This window comes from Prionailurus bengalensis, chromosome B4, assembly GCF_016509475.1.
Source record: "Prionailurus bengalensis isolate Pbe53 chromosome B4, Fcat_Pben_1.1_paternal_pri, whole genome shotgun sequence".
NCBI classification, from domain to species: Eukaryota; Metazoa; Chordata; class Mammalia; order Carnivora; family Felidae; genus Prionailurus; species Prionailurus bengalensis.
In genome coordinates, this window is record NC_057358.1 from 34,510,996 (window position 1) to 34,533,776 (window position 22,781).

General features: G+C 38.6%; 1 protein-coding gene across 4 annotated transcripts in view; it reads right to left on the bottom strand.

Annotated features, from left to right (window-relative positions):
• The window catches only part of BCL2L13 (BCL2 like 13), an 86,892-nt gene extending 64,311 nt beyond the window's left edge, over window positions 1–22,581 (bottom strand). For 2 of the 4 annotated variants that reach the window (XM_043563198.1, XM_043563194.1), the window contains exons 1-2: window positions 22,427–22,581; window positions 11,182–11,352 (exon numbers count right to left, since the gene is read on the bottom strand). In XM_043563198.1, the coding sequence (XP_043419133.1) occupies window positions 11,182–11,302 (121 nt within the window). In that variant the 5' untranslated portion in view covers window positions 11,303–11,352; window positions 22,427–22,581. The other 2 variants (XM_043563196.1, XM_043563195.1) reach the window with 2 other exon arrangements.
• Window positions 22,582–22,781: the final 200 nt, after the last annotated feature.

Genomic DNA, 22,781 nt, shown 5'->3' on the forward strand with positions numbered 1-22,781 from the left:
ATAAATAAATAAATAAATAAATAATAAATAAATAAATAAAGCACCTGGGTGGCTCAGCTGGTTAGCCTCTGACTCTTGATTTCAGTTGAGGTCATGATCCCAGGCTTGTGGGATCGAGCCCCACATCAGGCTCCGTGCTGAGCATGGAGCCTGCTTAGGATTCTCTCTCTCTCTCTCTCTCTCTCTCTCTCTCTCTGTCTCTCCTTTTACCCCTCTCCCACACTCGCACACTCTCTCTCTCTCTCTCTCAAATAAAATTAAATAAACAAATAAGACAGTAAGAGACATAAGATGTAATAGGTGATGACCAAATCATAGAAACCAATGAAAGTTTTATAAAGTAGCCTTAAGGGAAAGGGAGCAACTGTGGGTTCCCAATGTAAGGGGCAATGTGAGGAAGTTCAATATGGGCTTGTAGCATGCAAAATGAATAATGGAGAAGACATAACATGAAGGAGAAAAATCAGGATATATTTGCAATAACTTGAGGCAGGACCTGTAGGATAATGGGAGAATCAGCACAAAATTGGGACAGTTAGTAACAGTTGACAAAGAAAGAGGGCAGGAGAGGTGCCTGGCTGACTCAGTCAGTAGAGCATGTGACTCTTAATCTCAGGGTGGTGAGTTCAAGCCCCGTGCTGGGTGTAGAGCTTACTAAAAAAGAAAGGAAGGAAAGAAGGAAAGGAGGGAGGAAGGGAGAGGGCAGGAGGCAGAGAAAAAAGCTAAAGGATGACTCCTATGTTTCAAGCCTGGGTAGCAGGTGGTATTGTGAACAAATTATTGTAAAAACAGGGGTTGGCTTAGAAGGGAAAATAAAAACCTGAGTTCTAGACCTGAGTGTCTAATATTACACTAGTCACTAGCCACATGCAACTTTTTAAGTTTAAATAAAAATTAAATAAAATTAAAAATTCAGTTCCTTAGTCACACTAGTCATACTTCAAGCATTCAACTATCTCATATGACTTGTGACTACAATATTGGACAGGGCACATACACAACATGCTCAAAACTGCCCAAAGTTCTATTAATTAGTATTTTTCTAGACCTATCTGGCTATCACTAATCAGAAGAAGGTTTTAGAAAAGTAAATGAAACTAGAAACTGAAAAAGACAAGTTTTAAGGAATTTGTGGGCTAACTGAAGGACTGTCATTCACCCATTCCAAAGAAGGCTGATGAACACCTTACATGTCCCACAGCAGGAGACTACAGATATTTAATTACTGACATGGATAGATGTTCAAATATGTTGTTAATTTTTAAAATGTTATCAAATGGCACAGGTATTACCTCATTTTTATAAACCATAAATTCAAATTTACATGTTCCTATATAAGTAGAGAAAAAAATGTTATTTTAATTACTGGATTATAGGATTTTTTTTTCTTACTGCCTTTTATTCTTTTACTTTTCCAAATACTTTCACATATATTAAAAACATTTTAATAAAAAAAGAAATACAATTAAAGATTGGAAGTGACAAGGAGACAGACTTGGACTTAACACTAACATCATTTAGTTTTGTGCATAAATGGAATGCACTCCTCAACAGTAATGAGTAAAATAAGGTTCCCTGCACTGATAACAAGTGTCAGCAAACTATAACCCATGGGCCAAATCTGGCCCACTGCATATTTTTCTACAGGCCATTTTTAAATGGTTGAAAAAAATAAAAAGATTACTATTTCGTGACATAAAAATTACAGTGCCTACAAGTAAAATTTAACTGGAATACAGCCAGTTGTTTCATGCTACAACAGTGGCAATGAATGGTTGTACCAAAGCCTGTGTGTGGCGCTCTCGCAGCTTCACACTGTTGCTCAGCACACTACATACTGCAGTGACAGTTATAACTACACAACATGTCAATCACCATGCATACTGCCATACCGCAACTTTTATTTTACCTATGCATACCCATCATGTCAAAACAAAACAAATAGAAAAGTGGGCTTTGAATATCCTACCTACTCTTAAGGCACAATGGAATATACATTACCTTGTTATCAAATTAGGCGGCAAAGTATTGTGCTTATTATGCAGTGGCATTATAGCTGTGCTAGAAGCACACCACATACACTGATATTACCAGACTATAAAGCACTCATCAAAAAAATAAAATAAAATAAAATAAAATAAAATAAAATAAAATAAAATAGCACCATCAGAGTATTCCCAACTCACAGGAAAGCAAGTCAGGAATATTAGAAAATTTTAAATGGAAAATTTTTAATTTAAAATGGAGGGGCACCTGGGTGGCTCAATTAGTTGAGCTGGCATCTCTCAATTTCGGCTCAGGTCACGATCTCACGGTTGTAGGATTGAGTCCTGCGTCAGGCTCCCTGCTCGGCATGGAATCCACTTGAGATTCTCTCTCTCTCTCTCTCTCTCTCTCTCTCTCTCTCTCTCTCCCCCTCTACCCCTCTACCCCTTCCCTACTCTCTTTCTCAAAAAAAAAAGAAAGAAAAGAATTTAAAATGGAACTTTTCATTGTACAATTTCTTCATAAAAATAATAAATGAAATAAAACATGAAAAATGAAATTTTCATAAAATTCCTATTTTTATGAATTCAATAAAATTAAAATTAAAATTTTTATGAATTTAATAAAAATGAAAATGAGGCTGTACCCAAAGTAAGTTTCTAAGTGGCTCAGTGGTTAATCCAACAAGGAAAGCCATTTCCAGATGTTGAGTTAATTAAGCTGTATTCTCCTGAAGCAGCTGAAGAAGTATGTCAGAAAGACAAAAGTTCAAGATTAGCCTTTTGGAGAGAATAGTTGCTCAAGGAGTTGGGGACAATAGGAACAACATCAACAGTCAATTGAAATACAAGGCAAACAATTTTGAGTGGTTTTCTTTGGCTCTTGATGCACTGCTCAGCTGTTGTTTATTCAAGGAGTCAATGACGAGTTTGAAGTGACTAAAGAACTGGCATAGCCTACACAAAATAATTATGGGTGAGAATATTTTCAAAGAAATTGAGAAAACACTAATTCACTACAATGCAAAGTGGAATCTGCTAAGATATGTTACTGATAATGGCAAAATATGTATGGAGCAGAAAAAGTCTTATTAGTTTGACAAAATTAGTTTGACAGATTATCAAAATGTAAAGTATTTAAAACCTATGGTTATTCACAGTAGTGTTCATCAGTAGGTACTCTGGAAAATATCAGAATCTATCTCATGTTAATGAACCGGGAGTTTCAACAGTGAACTTCATTTGCTGTTGTGGACTTAATTACTGTCAGTTTCATGAATTTTTGTCAGAAATAGAAGCTGAATGTTCTGACCTACCCTACCACACAGCAGTTCAATGCTAAGCAGTGGAAGTGTTTCACTGCAATTTTTTGAGCTCAAGAATGAGACTGAAATTTTTCTGAACAAGAAGAGCCACGCCCAACCACTATTATCAAATAACAAATAGCTATAGAAATTACCTTTCACTGCAGACGTAAAAATGTTTCTTAATAACTGAATCTAAAATTACAAGGCCTACCGTTTGCCAACACTGCCCTAGACAATGTTCCTAAGAGTCAGTGACACTACCCCTTGGACTACATTCTCCTTGTTGGGTCCCCAGGGAAAGAAGTCTGTCCTACAGAGAGATACACTCACTCCTGGTTCCATACAACAGAGCAAGTATTGTTCCCTGATAATGGAGTTCATGCCCCACAAGTAACAATCCGTAACTTGGTAGATACCTCCCAAAGCAATCTACATATTCTATGCAATCCCTATCAAAATAACCCCAGCTTTCTTCACAGAGCTAGAACAAACATTCTTAAAATTTGTATGGAACCAGAAAAGACCCTGAATAGCCAAAGTAATCCTGAAAAAGAAAACCAAAGCTGGAGGTATCACAATTCCAGACTTCAAGCTGTATTACAAAGCGGTAATCATCAAGACAGTATGGTACTGGCACAAAAATACATACATCAATGGAACAAAATAGAGAACCCAGAAATTGACCCACAAACATATGGCCAACTAAACTTCGACAAAGCAGGAAAGAATATCCAATGGAAAAAAGACAGTCTCTTCAGCAAATGGTGGCTGGGAAAAATGGACAGTGATATGTAGAAGAATTGAACCTGGACCACTTTCTTACACCATACACAAAAATAAACTCAAAATGGATGAAAGACCTACATGTAAGACAGGAAGCCATCAAAATCCTAAAGAAGAAAGCAGGCAACAACCTCTTTGACCTTAGCCGCAGCAACTTCTTACTTGACATGTCTCCGGAGGAGGAGGCAAGGGAAACAAAAGCAAAAACTAACTGTCGGGACCTCATCAAGATAAAAAGCTTTTATACAGCAAAGGAAACAATCGCCAAACTAAAAGGGAACTGACAGAATGGGAGAAGATAGTGGCAAATGACAGATAAAGGTTAGTATCCAGATTCTATAAAGAACTTTTCAAACTCAACACCCCCCAAAAAAACAAATAATCTAGTGAAGAAATGGGCAAAAGACACGAATGGACATTTTTCCAAAGAAGACATACAGATGGCTAAGACACATGGAAAGATGCTCAACATCACTCATCATCAGGGATATACAAATCAAAACCACAATGAGATACCACCTCATACCTGTCAGAATGGCTAAAATTAACAACTCAGGCAACAACAGATGTTGGCGAGGATGTAGAGAAAAAGGAACCCTTTTGCGCTGGTGGGAATGCAAACTGGTGCAGCCACTCTGGAAAATAGTATGGAAGTTCCTCAAAAAATTAAAAATAGAACTACCCTAAAACCCAGCAATTGCACTGCGAGGTATTTATCCAAAGGATACAAAAATGCTGATTCGAAGGAGCACATGCACCCCAGTGCTTATGGCAGCACTACCAGCAATAGCCAAAGTACAGAAAGAGCCCAAATGTCCACTGACTGATGAATGGATAAAGAAGACATGGCAGGGGTGCCTGGGTGGCTCAGTCGGTTAAGCGTCCGACTATGGAATTTAAGATACAAAACAGATGAACATAAGGGAAGAGAAGCAAAAATAATACAAAAACAGGGAGAAGAACAAACCATAAGAGGCTCTTAAATACAAAGAATAAACTGAGGGTTGCTGGAGGGATTTTGGGTGGGGGGATGTGCTAAATGGGCAAAGGTAATTAAAGAGGACACTTGTTGGGATGAGCACTGGGTGTTTTATGTAAGTGATGAATCACTAAATTCTACTCTTGAAATCATTATTATACCATATGTTAACTAAGTTGGATGTAAATTTAAAAATGAATTAATTAATTTAATAAAATGGTCAGTCACCTGTCCTTAACCTAGCTACCACAGCCAATGCAATGGCACAAGCCCTAGCACATCAGCAGATAGGTCTAAATGTCCTTGCATGGATTATAATGGGTAGAAGACTGGCCTTGGACTACATTCTGGCCAATACCTCCTACTGAGTTGGATTAATACTACTGGTTAAGTGGAACAAGCCATACATGCTAAGGAAAGGAAACCAATCTGAACTCTGAAGACACCTACTAGTCCCTTCTGAGACTTACTCACTTGGCTGAATCTGGGATCCTGAGGTGGATAGCTGAGATCCACATTGCAGAATGCCTTCATCCTGCTAATTGGGATCCTGTTCAGAATAGCCTTAATCTAGGGGCACCTTGGTGGCTCAGCCGGTTAGGTGACCGACTTCAGCTCAGGTCACGATGTTGCCATCTATAAATTCGGGTCCTGCGTTGGGCTCTGTGATGATAGCTTGGAGCCTGGAGCCTGCTTCAGATTCTGTGTCTCCTCCCTCTCTCTCTCTGCCCCTCCCCCACTCACGTTCTGTCTCTCAAAAATGAATAAATGTTTAAAAAAATTAAAAAAAAAAAGAATAGCCTTAATCTAGTGTTATACAAGACAAACTGAATGGATTTCACTGAATGTCACTGCATCTAATTTTCAAGGGTAGATTGCAATAGCCTGCAATGAATCCCAAGGATCCCTGTATGTCGTTACTGAGTATGACAAACTGAAGACCTAACTGTCCTCTGACTCTAAGCCATTTTTATAACTAGTAATGAAGACAATTAGATAGGTCAAAATGACCACAAAGTGACTGCTCACTCTCTGAAATAGGTAACTGGCTTGCTACAAAAGGTGCTAAGCCCTTAGTACTGGGTACCTCAGCTGCAGTACAACCCACTACATAAAATGCCATCAAGTGGGCTCATCACATTACCCCTTGGTAGATCGAGGCAGGGTGAACCAGTGTTATCATGTAACATTCTTGGTGTTTGTTAGGCTAGGGCAGTAATACATGGTCTTACTCTTATTCACTGGGTCTTGATGTCCACTTTGGCATCTATGAAGTTCTAGGAGACTGAAGTATAAAAACCACATGTGTTCCATAAAATTAATCCCCAGAATCTTCCTCCCAAAGCAAAATGTTGGTCCAGATACAATTCCTACCTCAGGTGTGCTAACAACTACTTGGTTGGATTCCCTGTATGTCTATTATGGTATATGTTCACTGAGTCTAGACACCTAAGTCTTAAAACAATGGAATCCAGCACTTTCAGAAGTTATAACTAGTTTTTAAAACAATGTGTAAAAACTTAAAAAGTTATACTATATGGTATGACAATTTAGAAGCCACATATTTATTTTAAATGACAAACTCCTTATAAAAATATTGTTATTCCTTGATCCAATAGTTTGACTCTAGATGATTTAGCAAAAGTAAATAAATGAAAAAAAGCAATATATAAAAGCATTCTTTTTAATTTTTTTTTTACATTTATTTATTTTTGAGAGACAGAGTAAGACAGAGCACAAGCGGGAGAGAGGCAGAGAGAGAAGGAGACACAGAATCTGAAGCAGGCTCCAGGCTCTGAGCCGTCAGCACAGAGCCTGACACGGGGCTCGAACCCATGGACCATGAGATCATGACCTGAGTCGAAGCCAGTCACTTAACCGATGGGCCACCCAGGAGCCCCTAAAAGCATTCTTAACTAACCTCTACTGAAGTGATTGGTGAATTAAGTAACCCATTACGATTTCACTATAAAATATACTGAATATGCCCACTGCAAGCTGAACACATACAGCTAGCACACTACTTTCTAGTACATGTAAGTTATATGCTTACCAAGAATCAGCTATTTTCTCCTGATCTATTTATGATAAAGTTGTACTTGTCACTTAAATTGTACAATTTATTTAAAATCACAGACATTACTAATATGATTGTGCAAAGAGACTTGACACTTCTCTAAATATTTTATAAAGTTGCTTTAAAAATACCGTATTAGGGGCACCTGGGTGGCTCAGTCAGTTAAGCATCCGACTTCAGCTCAGGTCATGATCTCACGGCTTGTGGGTTTGAGCCCTGCATCAGGCTCTGTGCTGACAGCTCAGAGCCTGGAGCCTGCTTCAGATTCTGTGTCTCCCTCTCTCTCTGCCCCTCCCCAGCTTGCACTCTGGCTCTCTCTCTCTCTCTCAAAAATAAAAACTAAAAAAAAATTTTTTTTTAAATACTATATCAAATTGGTGTGAGAGAAACAACTGTAAAAGATTGGGAGGAAATCATAAAAATCTAGAATGACTCTTCATACTGTTTTATAAGTGTCTTTATGTTCTAACTCAGCTTTAAACAAATTGGAAAATATAGGTAATAGAAATGATTTATGCTAGAAAGATGACATGGACATCAACAAACACATATTTTTTTTAAAAAGACATGACCTGGGGCGCCTGGGTGGCGCAGTCGGTTAAGCGTCCGACTTCAGCCAGGTCACGATCTCGCGGTCCGGGAGTTCGAGCCCCGCGTCAGGCTCTGGGCTGATGGCTCAGAGCCTGGAGCCTGTTTCCGATTCTGTGTCTCCCTCTCTCTCTGCCCCTCCCCCATTCATGCTCTGTCTCTCTCTGTCCCAAAAATAAATAAACGTTGAAAAAAAAAATTTTTTTTTAAATAAATAAATAAAAAGACATGACCTTTCACCAAAATTGCTAAATAAATGTATATCCATTAACATTTTAAGTTAAAATTTCTTTTTTTTAATGTTTACTTTTTATTTTTGAGAAAGAGAGCATTGAGTGGGGGAGGGGCAGAGAGAGAGGGAGACACAGAACTGGAAGTGGGCTAGAGCATGGAGCCTGCTTCAGATTCTGTGTCTCTCCCTCTCTCTGACCCTCCCCCACCCACGCTCTGTCTCTTTCCCTCAAAAATAAACATTAAAAAAAATTAGGGGTGCCTGGGTGGCTCAGTGGGTTGAGCACCCGACTCTCGGTTCCGGCTCAGGTCACAATCTCACATTTTGTGGGTTCGAGCCCCGTATCGGGCTCTAAGCTGACAGCATGGAGCCTGCTTGGGTTTCTCTCTCCATCTCTCTCTGCTCTGCCCCTGCTTGTGCTGTCTCTGTCTCTCTCAAATAAGTAAATAAACGTAAAAAAATTTTTTTTAAATAGAAAATAAGAAAGTAAAAGAGTTACTGTGTGACTTTGGTTATAAATTATAAATTAAATAGTTGGTATTGTATTTTCTTTTAGGAGTTTTTAAAGTTATTTTGATGCAATTTTGTTAAAATAGAAACCTGTTGGGGTACTGGGTGGTTCAGTCAGTTAAGTGATGACTCGATATTGGCTCAGGAAATGATGTCACAGTTTGTGAATTCGAATCCCACCGTGTGCTGACAAGGTGGAGCCTGTTTGGGATTCTCTTTTTCCCTCTCTCTGCCCCTCCCCTACTCGTGTGAACACTCTCACTCAAAATAAATAAATATTTTTTTAAAAAAGAACATTTAGGGGCACCTGGGTGGCTCAGTTGCTTAGGCAACTGACTTCAGCTCGGGTCATGATCTCGCAGTTTGTGAGTTTGAGCCCCGCATCGGACCCTGTGCTGACAGCTCAGAGCCTGGAGCCTACTCCAGATTCTGTTCTCCCCCTCTCTCTGCCCCTCCCCTGCTCATAGTCTGTGTCTCTCTGTCTCTCAATAATAAAAAATAAACGTTAAAAAAAAAAAAAAAAAAAAAAGTAACATTTATGGGGTGCCCGGGTGGCTCAGTCGGTTAAGCATCCAACTTCGGCTCAGGTCATGATCTCATTGTTTGTGAGTTCGAGCCCTGCGTCAGGCTCTGTGCTGACAGCTCAGAGCCTGAAGCCTGCCTCAGATTCTGTGTCTCCCTCTCTCTCTGCCTTCCTCTGCTTGTGTTCTGTCTCTCTCTCTCTTAAAAATATATAATAAATGTTAAAAAATTTTAAAAAAAAGAACATTTATGATTATGTTATATCTTATGAAGAAGGCTAATTTAGACTCCAGTAACTGTTTTAAGCTTCATTTGGTAAACTATTTACAGAAGAATACATACAACTTCACAATACAAAGAATTATGCTAAAAACTCTCTTAAGCCTATCAGATACATAAATCTATTGTTTAAATCTAATATCCTTGAGGGCACAAAAACAGACACTCAGATCAATGGAACAGAATAGAGAACCCAGAAATGGACCCACAAACATATGGCCAACTAATCTTTGACAAAGCAGGAAAGAATATCCAGTGGAATAAAGACAGTTTCTTCAGCAAGTGGTACTGGGAAAACTGGACAGCGACATGCAGAAAAATGAACCTGGACCACTTTCTTACACCATACACAAAAATAAACTCAAAATAGATGAAAGACCTAAGTGCAAGACAGGAAGCCATCAAAATCCTCAAGGAGAAAGCAGGCAAAAACCTCTTTGACCTTGGCCACAGCAACTTCTTACTCAATATGTCTCCTGAGGCAAGGGAAACAAAAGGAAAAATGAACTATCGGGACCTCATCAAAATAAAAAGCTTCTACACAGCAAAGGAAACAATCAGCAAAACTAAAAGGCAACCGATGGAATGGGAGAAGATATTTGCAAACGACACATCAAATAAAGGGTTGGTATCCAAAATCTATAAAGAACTTAATCAAATTCAACACCCAAAAAACAAATAATCCAGTGAAGAAATAGGCAAAGACATGAATAGACACTTCTGCAAAGAAGACAACCAGATGGCCAACCGACACATGAAAAAATGCTCAACTGCACTCATCATCAGGGAAATACAAATCAAACCAAAATGAGATACCACCTCACACGTGTTAGAATGGCTAACATTAACAACTGAGGCAACAACAGATGTTGGCAAGAATGCAGAGAAAAAGGCTCTCTTTTGCCCTGCTGGTGGGAATGCAAACTGGTGCAGTCACTCTGGAAAACAATATGGAGGTTCCTCAAAAAATTACAAATAGGACTACCCTACAACCCAGCAACTGCACTATTAGGTATTTATCCAAGGGATACAGGTATGCTGTTTTGAAAGGGCACATGCACCCCAATGTTTATGGCAGTACTATCAACAATAGCCAAAGTATAGAAAGAGCCCAAATGTCCACTGATGGATGAATGGATAAAGAAGATGTGGTATATATATACAACGGAATATTACTCGGCAATCAAAAAGAATGAAATCTTACCATTTGTAACTACGTGAATGGAACTAGAGGGTATTATGCTAAGCGAAATTAGTCAGAGAAAGACAACTATCATATGACTTCACTCATATGAGGACTTTAAGACACAGAACAGATGAAAACAAGGGAAGGGAAGCAAAAATATATAAAAACAGGGAGGGGACAAAACATAAAAGACTCTTAAATATGGAAAGCAAACAAAAGGTTACTGGAGGGGTTGTGGGAGGGGGGATGGACTAAATGGGTAAGGGGCATTAAGGAATCTACTGCTGAAATCACTGTTGCACTATATGCTAACTAATTTGGATGTAAATTGAAAAAATAAAAATTTTTAAAAAACTAATATCCTTGAAAAAAGTCAATTCAAGAAACAACTATATTAAAAGTTTTAACATAATTGTGTAATTCTAATCTATGTCTTGTTAAGTATAAAATCTCTAAAGAAGGGTAGATTTCTGTTCATTTACAGGTACTTAGTACATTTTTACATGTACCAACAGCAGTCATTTACATTATCATGCTCTTAAAAAGCATTAAAAGTCTTTTCTGAGAATGGATCAGGGGGTGGGAAGGGATAGGATAAGGGTTTATTCTTTAAAAAAATTATTAGTATTGTTTGATCTTATAACCACAGATATAAATTATTTAAATATATGTACTTTTAAATATGAAGTAATTATTAGTACTCAACAGAACCATCATAAGCCAAAGATAATACCTTGGGGTGAGGAAAGATGTTGCTCTTGCAGCTTCTCCTGAGAGAGGAGTCCCAAGTAGCTGAGAACAACATACTTTGTTTCATAGTGAAATCCTAGAGGCACAGTAGTAGAGGACGCCATTGAGTTTCCTGGCAGAGCTCCAAAAAGGTCTACTTATGGATGTGTAAAACCTAAAACATAAAAGTATTTTTTCAGTTTAAAGTTTATTACATGCTATACATTTCCCAATGGACTCCAATTATTCAACTAGATACCAAAATAAATATTTGACTATTCTTCTCAGTAATCTTTAAAAATTGTAACTTTAGTTTACTTACAAGTGGGAATTTATTAATTCAAATTTCAAATCAAAGGCAAATCTCTCTATCTCTCCCTAGTTTCTCTGTTTTCACCTATGTGGCAAAAAAACTGGCTATGTCCCCACTTCCCCCACCCCAATATATGTTCTCTTATTTCTTTTTAATAATAAAACCTCCCAGGGGCACCTGGCTGGCTCAATCAGTAGAACTGACTCTTTATCTCAGGGTTGTGAGATTGAACCCCATGTTGGGTATGGAGATTACTTAAAAATAAAATCGTAAAAAAAAAAAAAATTAAAAGAAAAACAAACCCTCCTAGTCTTGTTAGACACATGGCCACACAACTGCAGACCACATTTCCCAGTTCCTTAGCAGCTTAATGTGCCATATGATTAGCCTGAGTGAGGGGAATATGAGAAGTTATATGTACAATCTGTGGGTCTCTCCTTACTTTCTCTTTCCTCCTTGCTATGGTTTGGAATGTGAATATGGCAGATACCCGTTCTAACATGCAAACAAGGACCCCACCGTAGGGGATGGTAAAGAGAAAAGGAACTGGGCTCTTGAGTGACCATGTGTAGCAGAACAGCCCTGCCGGCCTGAACCAACCACCTCTGGACTATTATTTAAGGCACTTCGTTCTGAAATCTCTTCATTAACATGTACCCTAATTAATATAACTACAGCTTTTACCTCTTCACACAGACTTGGTAGCTGTTGTACCTACCATGTACCGTAACAGTTGTTTCAAATAAAAAATTATAATAAGAAGTTTGCAAATAACTTTGTTTTCTACTTAAATAATACTAACTGCTTTAAGATCGCAAGAAATATTCAGTAAAAGAAAAAGAGGTTCAGGAGTGCCTGGTTGGCTCAGTTGGCAGAGCATGCGACTCTTGATCTCAAGGTTGTGCGTTCGAGCCTCATGTTGCGTGTACAGATGACTTAGAATAAAATATTTCATTTAAATAAAATCTAAGATAAATAAATAAATAAATAAATAAATAAATAAAATCTTAAAAAAAAAAAAAAAAGGAAGGAAAGAAAAAGAGGTCCAGATAACTAACAATATAAGACAGAGGCAGGCAGGGGGTGAGCCTGGGTGGCTCAGTCGGTTAAGTGTCTGACTCTTGACTTCGGCTCAGATCACAATCACAGTTTCTGGGATCAAGCCCCACATTGGGCTCTGCACTGACAGTGAGGAGCCTGCTTGGGATTCTCTCTCTCCCTCTCTTTCTCTGTCCCTCCCCTGCTCACACACTCTCTCAAAATAAATAAATAAATATAAAAAAAAAAAAAAGAGACAAGCAACGTTGACAAAATTTAAGATCTATAAATAAACTAAGAGAAATGTCCAAGACTGCCAAACAATACATGCAGGATTTGAGATACACAAAATAAAACAGTGACTATATAAAGAGATAAAAAGGAAACATAGCATAAACACATGCTTTCAATGGTTAAATACGGTCTTTAAAAAATGAGAGTGCCTGGGTGGCTCAGTCAGTTAAGCGTCCGACTAGATTTTGGCTCAGGTACTGATCTCATGGTTCACGGGATGAAACTGTGCTTACAGGACAGAGCCTGCTTGGGATTCTCTTTCTCTCTGCCCCTCCCCCACTTTGCTCGTGCTCTCTCTCAAAAATAAATAAACTTTAAAAACTGCATTTATGGGGCGCCTGGGTGGCGCAGTCGGTTAAGCGTCCGACTTCAGCCAGGTCACGATCTCGCGGTCCGTGAGTTCGAGCCCCGCGTCGGGCTCTGGGCTGATGGCTCAGAGCCTGGAGCCTGTTTCCGATTCTGTGTCTCCCTCTCTCTCTGCCCCTCCCCCGTTCATGCTCTGTCTCTCTCTGTCCCAAAAATAAACAAACGTTGAAAAAAAAATGCATTTATGGTTGCTATTATCACTATTCACTTAGGCTGTCAAAAGAAATCTTAGTTCAACATTTAAAAAATCCCTATTGTTTCCCATCTTCAGGGAACAATGCTACCAAATTATACCAAAACATACAATAATTCAAACAACAGGCCTTGGACTACCCTGCTCAACTTTAGAAGTTTATGAACTTCAAAAAGGTATTTCAAAATTACGAATACATACTCCAAAGAAAGGGAAAAAGTGTTACACTTTACTTCACAGAAATGAAAGCCACAACCACTATGTTCTTACCTGGTGTTTTACCAAATATTTCATACTTTTACACTGTTACCATTTAATGGTGAGAAGACAGAATTTCAAAATTAAAAATATGAAAAGGGATACTCATAGAGATAAAAATAAGTTTTCTGAGGCCTATCAGCCAGGGATTAACTAGCAGCAGTGCTGTACTTCAGTTTTTGTTGTTGTCGTTGTTTAGCTCCTGCCTGCCACCTGAACCCAATTTCCTATGTATCCAACATTGTGTCAATCTTGGTTGGAAACAAATCTCCCAACCCCACTACAAAAACTAAAACAACTAGACTTTTTCTCTCCTGTTCTGTTCTGTGGCATGCAGCGTCAGCCAAGTCAGAGACTCACACTAGGATCTAGAATCTGGAAAGACACGTAATGATAATTCATGGATAAGCTTGTGGTCCTAGGTCAGCAGAGGCAGTGGTGCAGATCCAATAGCAATGTCCTATCTCTTCTATTCCTTGGCCTGACCCTGGCTGAATGTGCAGCCAAGTCTCCCTTGGTTCCTTCCTGCTTTCCTGTCCATTCTGTGAGCTATCCAATGCCCTTTTCATAAGTTCCTTTTCTGCTTAAATAAGCTAAAATCACTTTGTGTTGTTGGCAACCAAGATGTAACTGGAACATGGGCCAAGACTGGAACCTAATTTTCTTAAAACTTCTAAGGCAGTTTCTCAACAATTTTAATACACTACTTTCATGTGAAGATTATTAATTTAGTTTAGAAAAATCTTCAAATTCTGCAAAGTCCACATATCAACCTAGTAATTATACCTCCTGAAACAGAAGACAGTATCTTCTGATAATTTTTTGTGTTCATTCAACACACACTTATTTCTTAAGATACAAGGTACTACTCTCCAGGCATTAAGATAAATCATCTGCCCTCTGGAGTTTTTGACCAAGTAAAAGAAAACAAAAAATACCAATAACAATAACATTCTATGATACAAGTCAGTATCCAGAGTAGGGAAGGGCAACCCAAAAGAGTCTCTCTGGGACAGGGAAAAAGTAGAAACCAGGAAAGGCTTTAGAAAGTAAAATACGAACCAATCTTGGAACATGAGTAGATATTCACTAACTGAACCAGTTTAGGGGGATGGAATGAAGGAATTCAGATGTGAAGATGACCAGAAAAAAAGCACAGGAATGTTTTGAAACAGCATAGAACATAAAAACTATGGAATTTAACATGGCTAAATCATAAGATACAAGGGGGATGAGGTTTAGCAGGAGTAAGCAGCAGTCAGCATTTGGTATGCTTTTTATGCTATGGGATGTGAGGAAGTTTAGGTTTTATCCTATAAGCAAGGAATTATTTTAACCATATTCATGAATGAACCCCCTAAATGCAAATTCTATGTGCATGTGCATTTTTTTTCTGGAGAGAACAATCATTCCATTTCTTTCATTAGATTTTCAAATTAGATCATGATGTAAAACAGGCTAAACACTACTACAACTATTGAAGGGTTTTAAGCAAGAAAAGCATATCAAGAGATCATACATATATGTATGTGTATATGTATGTATATATATATATACACATATATATATGTGTATATATATAGACATATAAACATGTATATTTGTATGTTTTTTTTTAAGGTAGGCTCCACACACAATGTGGGGCCTGAACTCACAACCCTGAGATCAAGAGTTGGATGCTCTACAACTGAGCTAGCCAGGCACCCCAACAGATTATATTTTAGAAAAAATCATCCTGGAGGAGGTATTAAAGATAGAAATTGGAGGAAAGGACACAAGTTAGGGGAATATAGGAATAATCTAAACAAGAGATGTATGAAGGCATAAATTAGAGCAGGAACAACAGAAAGGGGGATAAATAGGAAAAATATAAAAAGTTTCAAAGATTTGTTAGCTAACTCAATAAAAGGGTAATCTAGGCAGTATATGGAAAGTGGTATTTAAAAAATTTTTTTTCATTTTATTTAGAAAGTGAGCAGGGGAGATGGGCAGTGGGGAAGGGGGAGGGGGAGTGAGAGGGAGGCGGGGTGGGGGGGAGAGAATCTTAAGCAAGCTCCATGCTCAGTGCAGAGCCCAACGCAGAGCTCAATCCCACAACCCTGGGACTATGACTCAAGGCGGTATTAAGAGTTGGACACCTGACCGACTGAAGTGCCCTGAAAGTAGTGTTTATTCCTATTTCTCAAATCAGGTAATATATGAAAAGCTGGCTTAGGAGAGGATAACAGGTTCACTTTAGGGCATACTGAATTTCAAAATACCTATGAGTTGTCCAGGTGAAGATGTACAAGTAGTTGGACATACAAGTCTTATACTAAGAGGTCTGGACTGGAGATACAAAATTGTGCTCTACATAGATACAAGTCAATGAAATTATCTAAGGAGAGTGAATGGAGAGTTAGTGACTTCCTATAGGTAGAAGTGTCAAAATTTCCAGAAGGAGTGAGAAAGAGTACTACATTTCAAAACCCATATTCAATAGATAGTTTCACACTGGAGAAGGAAATATTACCTACTGTTTTCTGATTAAAAGTATAGAAAATAAAGCTCAGTAAATCTTCAACCTTCTTTGTAACAGTGACTTCATGCAGGGATGGGAGGGAAGAATAAATACACCTATCACTCCCTACCCCAAGCACTACCATCAGAATAGGAGCCAGAGAATTTTTTATTTACCAAAAGGAGACATGGTTTAAAAAAACATGTAAGTGGGGCGCCTAAGTGGCTCAGTTGGTTAAGTATCTGACTTTTGGTTTGGCTCAGGTCACGATCTCATGCTTTACAAGATCAATCCCCATATCGGGCTCTGTGGTGACAACACAGAGCCTGCTTGGGATTCCTCTCCCTCTCTGCCCCTCTCCCCTTCTCTCTCTCTCAAAATAAATAAACTTCAAAAAAATATGATGAGATATACTGGTTTAATCTGAAAAACAAACACCACTAGAATTCAGGGCAAAACTAACATTTCAGGTGTGGCCAAAAGATGAAAAGCTGGCAGAGATGACCTCTAAAATCAGGACTGAAACAGTCAGAAAGGTAGGAAGAAAACCAGAAAAGAGTGTGGTCACAGAATCAGGGGAGGCACTTCAACAAGAAGATAGTGAAGACATGTACAAAATGCAACAACACACCAAAAAGAACGAAAATATCAAGGTAATGATCCCTGAAAGTCCAGTTCTATGTGGCTGGCAAGGTCAATGGCAGAAGGTAGGGAGTTGAAGAATGAATGGGAAGTGAAAACGTAGAGAAAGGAGTTGTAAGCTATTCTTTCAAAGAGCCTGGGTTGGAAGAGAAGAAAAAAATAGAGGCCAGAGAGAGACAGACAACGTTTGAGAGTCCATTTGTTTTGTTTTTGTACACAGAGTCTTAAGCATGTTTACACCCAAGTGGAGTCAAATGAGATATAAATAAATATAGAAAGAAGGAATAAATTATGAAGTTCCAAAAGAGAGGGGAGAGCACAGCAAATCAGTAACAAAACTTCAGCTCTACAAAGGTCTCAGAATTTTTTGGTAACAGGAATAAAGTATTCACATTTTGAATAATGCTTTAAATAAAAAACTCATGTTCTCAAATTTGTTATATTCAAATTCCTGTATTTATCAACCATTGGTCTCTGAAGACAATTTTAGTCATTCTCTGACCCAGATGCCATAGAAAAAGCATAGTTCACTGAATTTCCAAATTTCATTTTTAGCCTAGTGCTCTTCAAATTTTCTTACAAATCCCAATTGCCTAACCATAAATGCAATCTTAATCATAGATTTCATAATTTCCCATCTTCCATACTCACTATTCTATTTGCAACGAAGTCCTCAGCTCTAGTATACATGTTAATATCCACACATCCATATATTTGGTGGATGGTTATATTCTATTCAATCATTTTTCAATGATGGACACTAATGGAGATGATACTACAAACTTTAATCATTTAAATTCAATATACAGTTTTTAGGCTTTAAATGTGTATCAGAGAATCTAGTTATAAACATATCAGACCTAAACATGCCAGACTTATAGTATGAGCTTCCAGTCATATAGCAACAAATCAGCTCACTCAGGCCTGTGGTTAGGTGGTGCAGTAGACAGACCGTAGGAACACTATTACCCATCTAGTGTGTTTGTATTAAATTACAGAACAAAGGCATTGAGAATGTGCAAAATGTAAACTCCACAACACTACTACAGGGTCAGTACTCTAAGGGTATTCTGGGAAGGGAGGGCATCCACTTCCATTGCAACATTCTGTAGTGCAGAGTAGCCCATAATGCACAATGGGCTCTTGCATTTCAAACAAATAGAAATAAATTACATCTGCACGAGACCTCTATTTCTAAAGCACTCTTCCATGTGTTGTCAGACAATCCTCTATGCTAGAAGGAAAAGGTAATAGTCTCAATTTATTGATGAAGAAACAAGAATAGATAATTTATTTACACAAAATCATACAGCTAATTAACAGTGCAATCACTTGGTCAGGTACATACATCCTCTTCAGTTCCGAACTCTGAGCCTTGCATTTGCTCAACGCATATTTACTGTATGCCAGGCAAGGTACTGGGTGAGAAAAACGCAGAGGTGAAGACACTAACAACAATAATAGGGAGAACTGGTAGACTAACAGGGTGTTTTTGCAGAGTACTGAAAGAAACAAATTTGTCAATTTTAAGAATGGGGCAAGGAAAAAAAGGAAAAAGAATGGATGAAAGGTAAATACGATCTGAGATCACCACCCAGAGCTTTCCTGGAAACAGAATACAATGCTCAGGTCCACCCCACTACTGCCTGACCAACACAGAGTACATTTCATATCTAAGACAGCCCAAGCTTCCTTTTAAATGGTAAGAAGAATATAGTTACTTTTACTCTAAATTTTGTCCAGTAGAACCCTTTAGAATTCAAATTAGGTATAAGTATTCTTGGTATCCAGAAGTTTAAATACAATTTTAAATACAAAAACTATCCAGGTGCCTGGCTGGCTCAGTTGGTGGAGCATGTGACTCTTGATCTTACGGTCGTCGCTGAGTTCAAACCCCATGTCAGACATAGAGCTTACTTTAAAAAAAAAAAAAAAAGGGGGGGGCGCCTGGGTGGCTCAGTCGGTTAAGCAGCTGACTTCGGCTCAGGTCATGATCTCGCGGTCCGTGAGTTTGAGCCCCGCATCAGGCTCTGTGCTGACAGCTCGGAGCCTGGAGCCTGTTTCAGATTCTGTGTCTCCCTCTCTCTGACCCTCCCCCATTCATGCTCTGTCTCTCTCTGTCTCAAAAATAAATAAACGTTAAAAAAAATTTTTTTTTTTAATTAGAAAATAAATATAAAAACTATCTTTTGCACAATTCTAACAAGCCACTGAATATATCTGTGTCACCTACCTGTTTCCTTCTCAAACTTATACCTTTAGTTTGCTCCTCTATTAAATAACAGGCAGTTGTCAGCCAGATGGACAGCCTGAGGAAGCTTAGGGTAACTTAATCCTATGTTTATACATTCATTTGGTGACATCTCCAAAACTAGGCACAAATAAAACATCCATGATCCTCCAGTAACAAATGTAACATCCACAATTTACAATAAATAGGTTGCTTTATTTTTTTTAACCAGTCTTCTATTAATGAATACTAGTGCAAATTTCAGGATGCTAGCACCAATAGTACTACAGGAATTAAAGCACATTTATGAACTACAACCAGAAGGTAGGCAGCAACTATTAAATTCGACTTTAAATTCTTATGAAAAGCAAATCTGCAGCAACATGAGAGTTTTTTGTAGTTGTTTCCCAAACTTGTCTGATCGTAATCACCTTGAATGTTCATGGAAAACACAAATTTCTAGTACCACCTCCAACACAGGAGTTAGAATATCATAGCTATATTGTATTCTTTAAACCCCACAGAGCCAAAACAGAAACAGATTACAATTTAACATGGTTTAATTAAATTACTTCAAGCTTTGTTTTTAGATCATTTCTGTCTACTAAAATAAAATTACAATGTAATAAGACTGTTACATACTCCAGTAATACAGCTGAACAGATCTATAATCCCAGTTTATAAAAAGAAAAATAAAAATCCACAGATAACTCAATCACAAATCAAAACTCTGGAATTGTAAACATTAACAACGTTTTTGGGTTACCAGATCTCTAGTTTCAAGACTCACTAGTGTTTTCAATAGGGAGTTTTTTAAAGTTCTATAAATTAAGTCCAATAACTATACTTTTTAAATCCATACTTTATTAGCCCATATAGAATTCTAGAACTTTCTCCAAAATAAAAGAAATAAAATTAAATAATCCTAATAAAAATTGTTAAATCTAAAAAATTCACCCCACCCAACTGAGAAATGCAACTGGGCGAGGGTGTCATTTTTAAAACTCAGCAGACATTAAATATTCTAGTGTAGATAGTCCCTTTCAAACCGAAACGTGCTTAATCGAAATACTCTAGTTAAATCTTGTGTTAAGAGCTGCCTCAAAATGTTTTCACTCAGCAGTTGGCATTCAAAGATAATGTATGAAGATAATGTACTTATAGAGGAATGCCTCACTCTCACTCTGCCTTTCAACATAATTAGGCTTCCCATGCATGTGTAAATAGCTTTGTAAAAGGGAGGCATAAAATTCAGTTACTCTGTCTCACTCCTACATATATGCTAAAGAAATGAAAACACGTGTCTAAACAAAAACTTGCACATGAACAGTTACAACAGCATGATATTTAACAGCCACATAGTGGAAATAACTGCCCATCAACTGATGAATAAAGAAAATTGGTATATCCCGATGGCATATTATGTGACCATAAAAATAAGTACTGATACATGCTACAACATGCAAGAATCCTGAAAACATCATGCAAAGTAAAAGAGGCCAGTCACAAACGACCACATGTTGTATAATCCTGTTTATATGAAATATCCAGAATTGGTGAATCTATAGAAAGTAAAGCGATGCTTGCCTACCTAGCGGAGGTGGGGAATAATGAATGACTGCTAAAGGCTACAAGGTTTCTTTTGGGGGTGATCAAAATTGAGTTGGTGGTTTCACACTCTGTGAATATACTAAAAACCATTTCAAAAAAATTAAATCATGCAATTGATGAATTGTATGTTAATTAGATCTTGATAAAGGTGTTAAATAATCAGCTACTTGAAAATAACCCCCTCCCTTCAACGCTGTAATATATATTAAATAAGAAATCTTGGTGACTATTTGGAAAAAGATATGAATCAAAATATTTGAAAAACAATGATAAAAAGAAAGCAAGACTGTTTAAAACTTGTTTTGCATGTCTAAAGTATTTCATAAGAGAAATGTAGTTTTAAAACAATTACTGTTGCAAATTATTTGTCCTAAAGTTTAGTATAGAAGGTATTTAGTACTGACTAACTTACATGATAGAGAGCATATCTTTCCTTTACAAAACTGGTTGGACCCAACTTTATATATCCTTCAACTAAACTGCTGGGGTACAAGCCTGTATGAGAAAATGAATCATTTAAAAAAAAAAAAATACTGAAAATAGTACCCGACCAGAGTAAAGATTTCCAAAACCCTTATTGGCCTGTTATCAAAGGAAGAATATTCCAAAATGGCTTAAATAGTTCAATTTGCAGGTGCAGATGTGCACCGTACATTTATCCAATTATGTATATGAGGCATAAATAGTTTACTACCTACAAAAACATTTGCTTAATTTTCTGAGATAAAAAAGAAGGTACTAGAAGGGTGTGGCAACTCATCCAAGGTCACAACAAGTTAGGGCAGAGATCAACATTCTGGTTTACACCAAACCTCCAGAGGAAATCTTACTGACAATTTCGCAAAAGACTTTATGTTTGTTTTGCTTTATATCATGAAAACAAAAAACAAAAAACAAACACGGGGTGGGGGGGAGAGGCTAGAGATTAACCTCAGTTCAGCTTAAAACTTCTAAATAGAGACAGTGAGACAGCTATTTTGTATAAACAAACAAATACTTGAGCGGGGAGTGGTTAAGACAAAGATCCCAATGGGGAGCGTGTGAACTGGTCAGATCCGTCTGATTTTCAACCCAGGTTTAAAGCCTCAAATCAAAGTCTAGGAGTTCTGCTTCATATCTGGTTATGAAGGAAAGAAACTTGGCATTTCCTTGGAATAGTGAGAGGATAAAAATCAAAGGAAGAAAGGACTTAGTGTGAACTGTACTGCCTCCAAGAATAAGAAAGCAGATTTTTCTGCAAAATAAGTAATAATGAGGGGTGTCAGAACAGCAGTGAATAAAGGCTAAACAATTTCTAACAATCTGTGAGAAGAAACAACCAGGACTGGCAGACCTAATCTACAATCATTCCAAACGAATCGCATGAGACCTTCTCCCTCGACCAAAAAGAAATCCACGTTCCCCAGCCTGGTCCTAAAAATGGACCCGGGTTTTCCACATGAAGGTCTTTGTGGGGAACAGCAGCGGTGTAGGGCAAGGGCTGAGCTCCTCCGCCTCTGGCAGCTCTCTCAGGAAGCCCCGCTCAACAAGCGTCCGCGGTGGGACCACGCTGGACAGGTCCGGTTACAAAGAAATGGGCCCCTCATGCTTTGAGAACCCTCGGGCAAAGGAGCGCCGGTACACACACACACTCTTTCACTCACTCACAGTCACACACTCACTGACACTCACTCACGCGTCGTCGGAACCACTGGGGAGCCAGTGGTTCGGCACAGTCTCTGGATACCTTCCTGCCCAGTGAAAACCGCCTGAGGAGCTGGATAAGGACCCAACTCTGCCTTGCCCAAAACCCCACTCCCCTCACCTGGCCCTGGCCCCTTGCCCCAGAAGAGATGGAAGGGGCGGCGGCGGCGGCAGTCGTTTCCGACAGGGTCCCCCAGCGGCGGTGGCTGCTTCGACCCGCGGCCCTAATCTACCGCCGCCGCCATGTTGGAAGGTGAGGTCACCCCCGGCGTGCTTCCGTCACCGACAGCGTCGGGGCGGGCCGGGAGCGCAGAGGAACGCCGGAAGAGAGGTGGTGCTGTTCTTCCGAGCGGAAGCGTGAATCATAGAGGTCCGGAGATGTCTTCGAAGATGTGACCCGGAAGAGCCGACCTCTCTTAGCCCGCTCTTACCAGGAGTCGCTCACGTCTATGATTCGGGGGGCGGAGGTCTTTGAT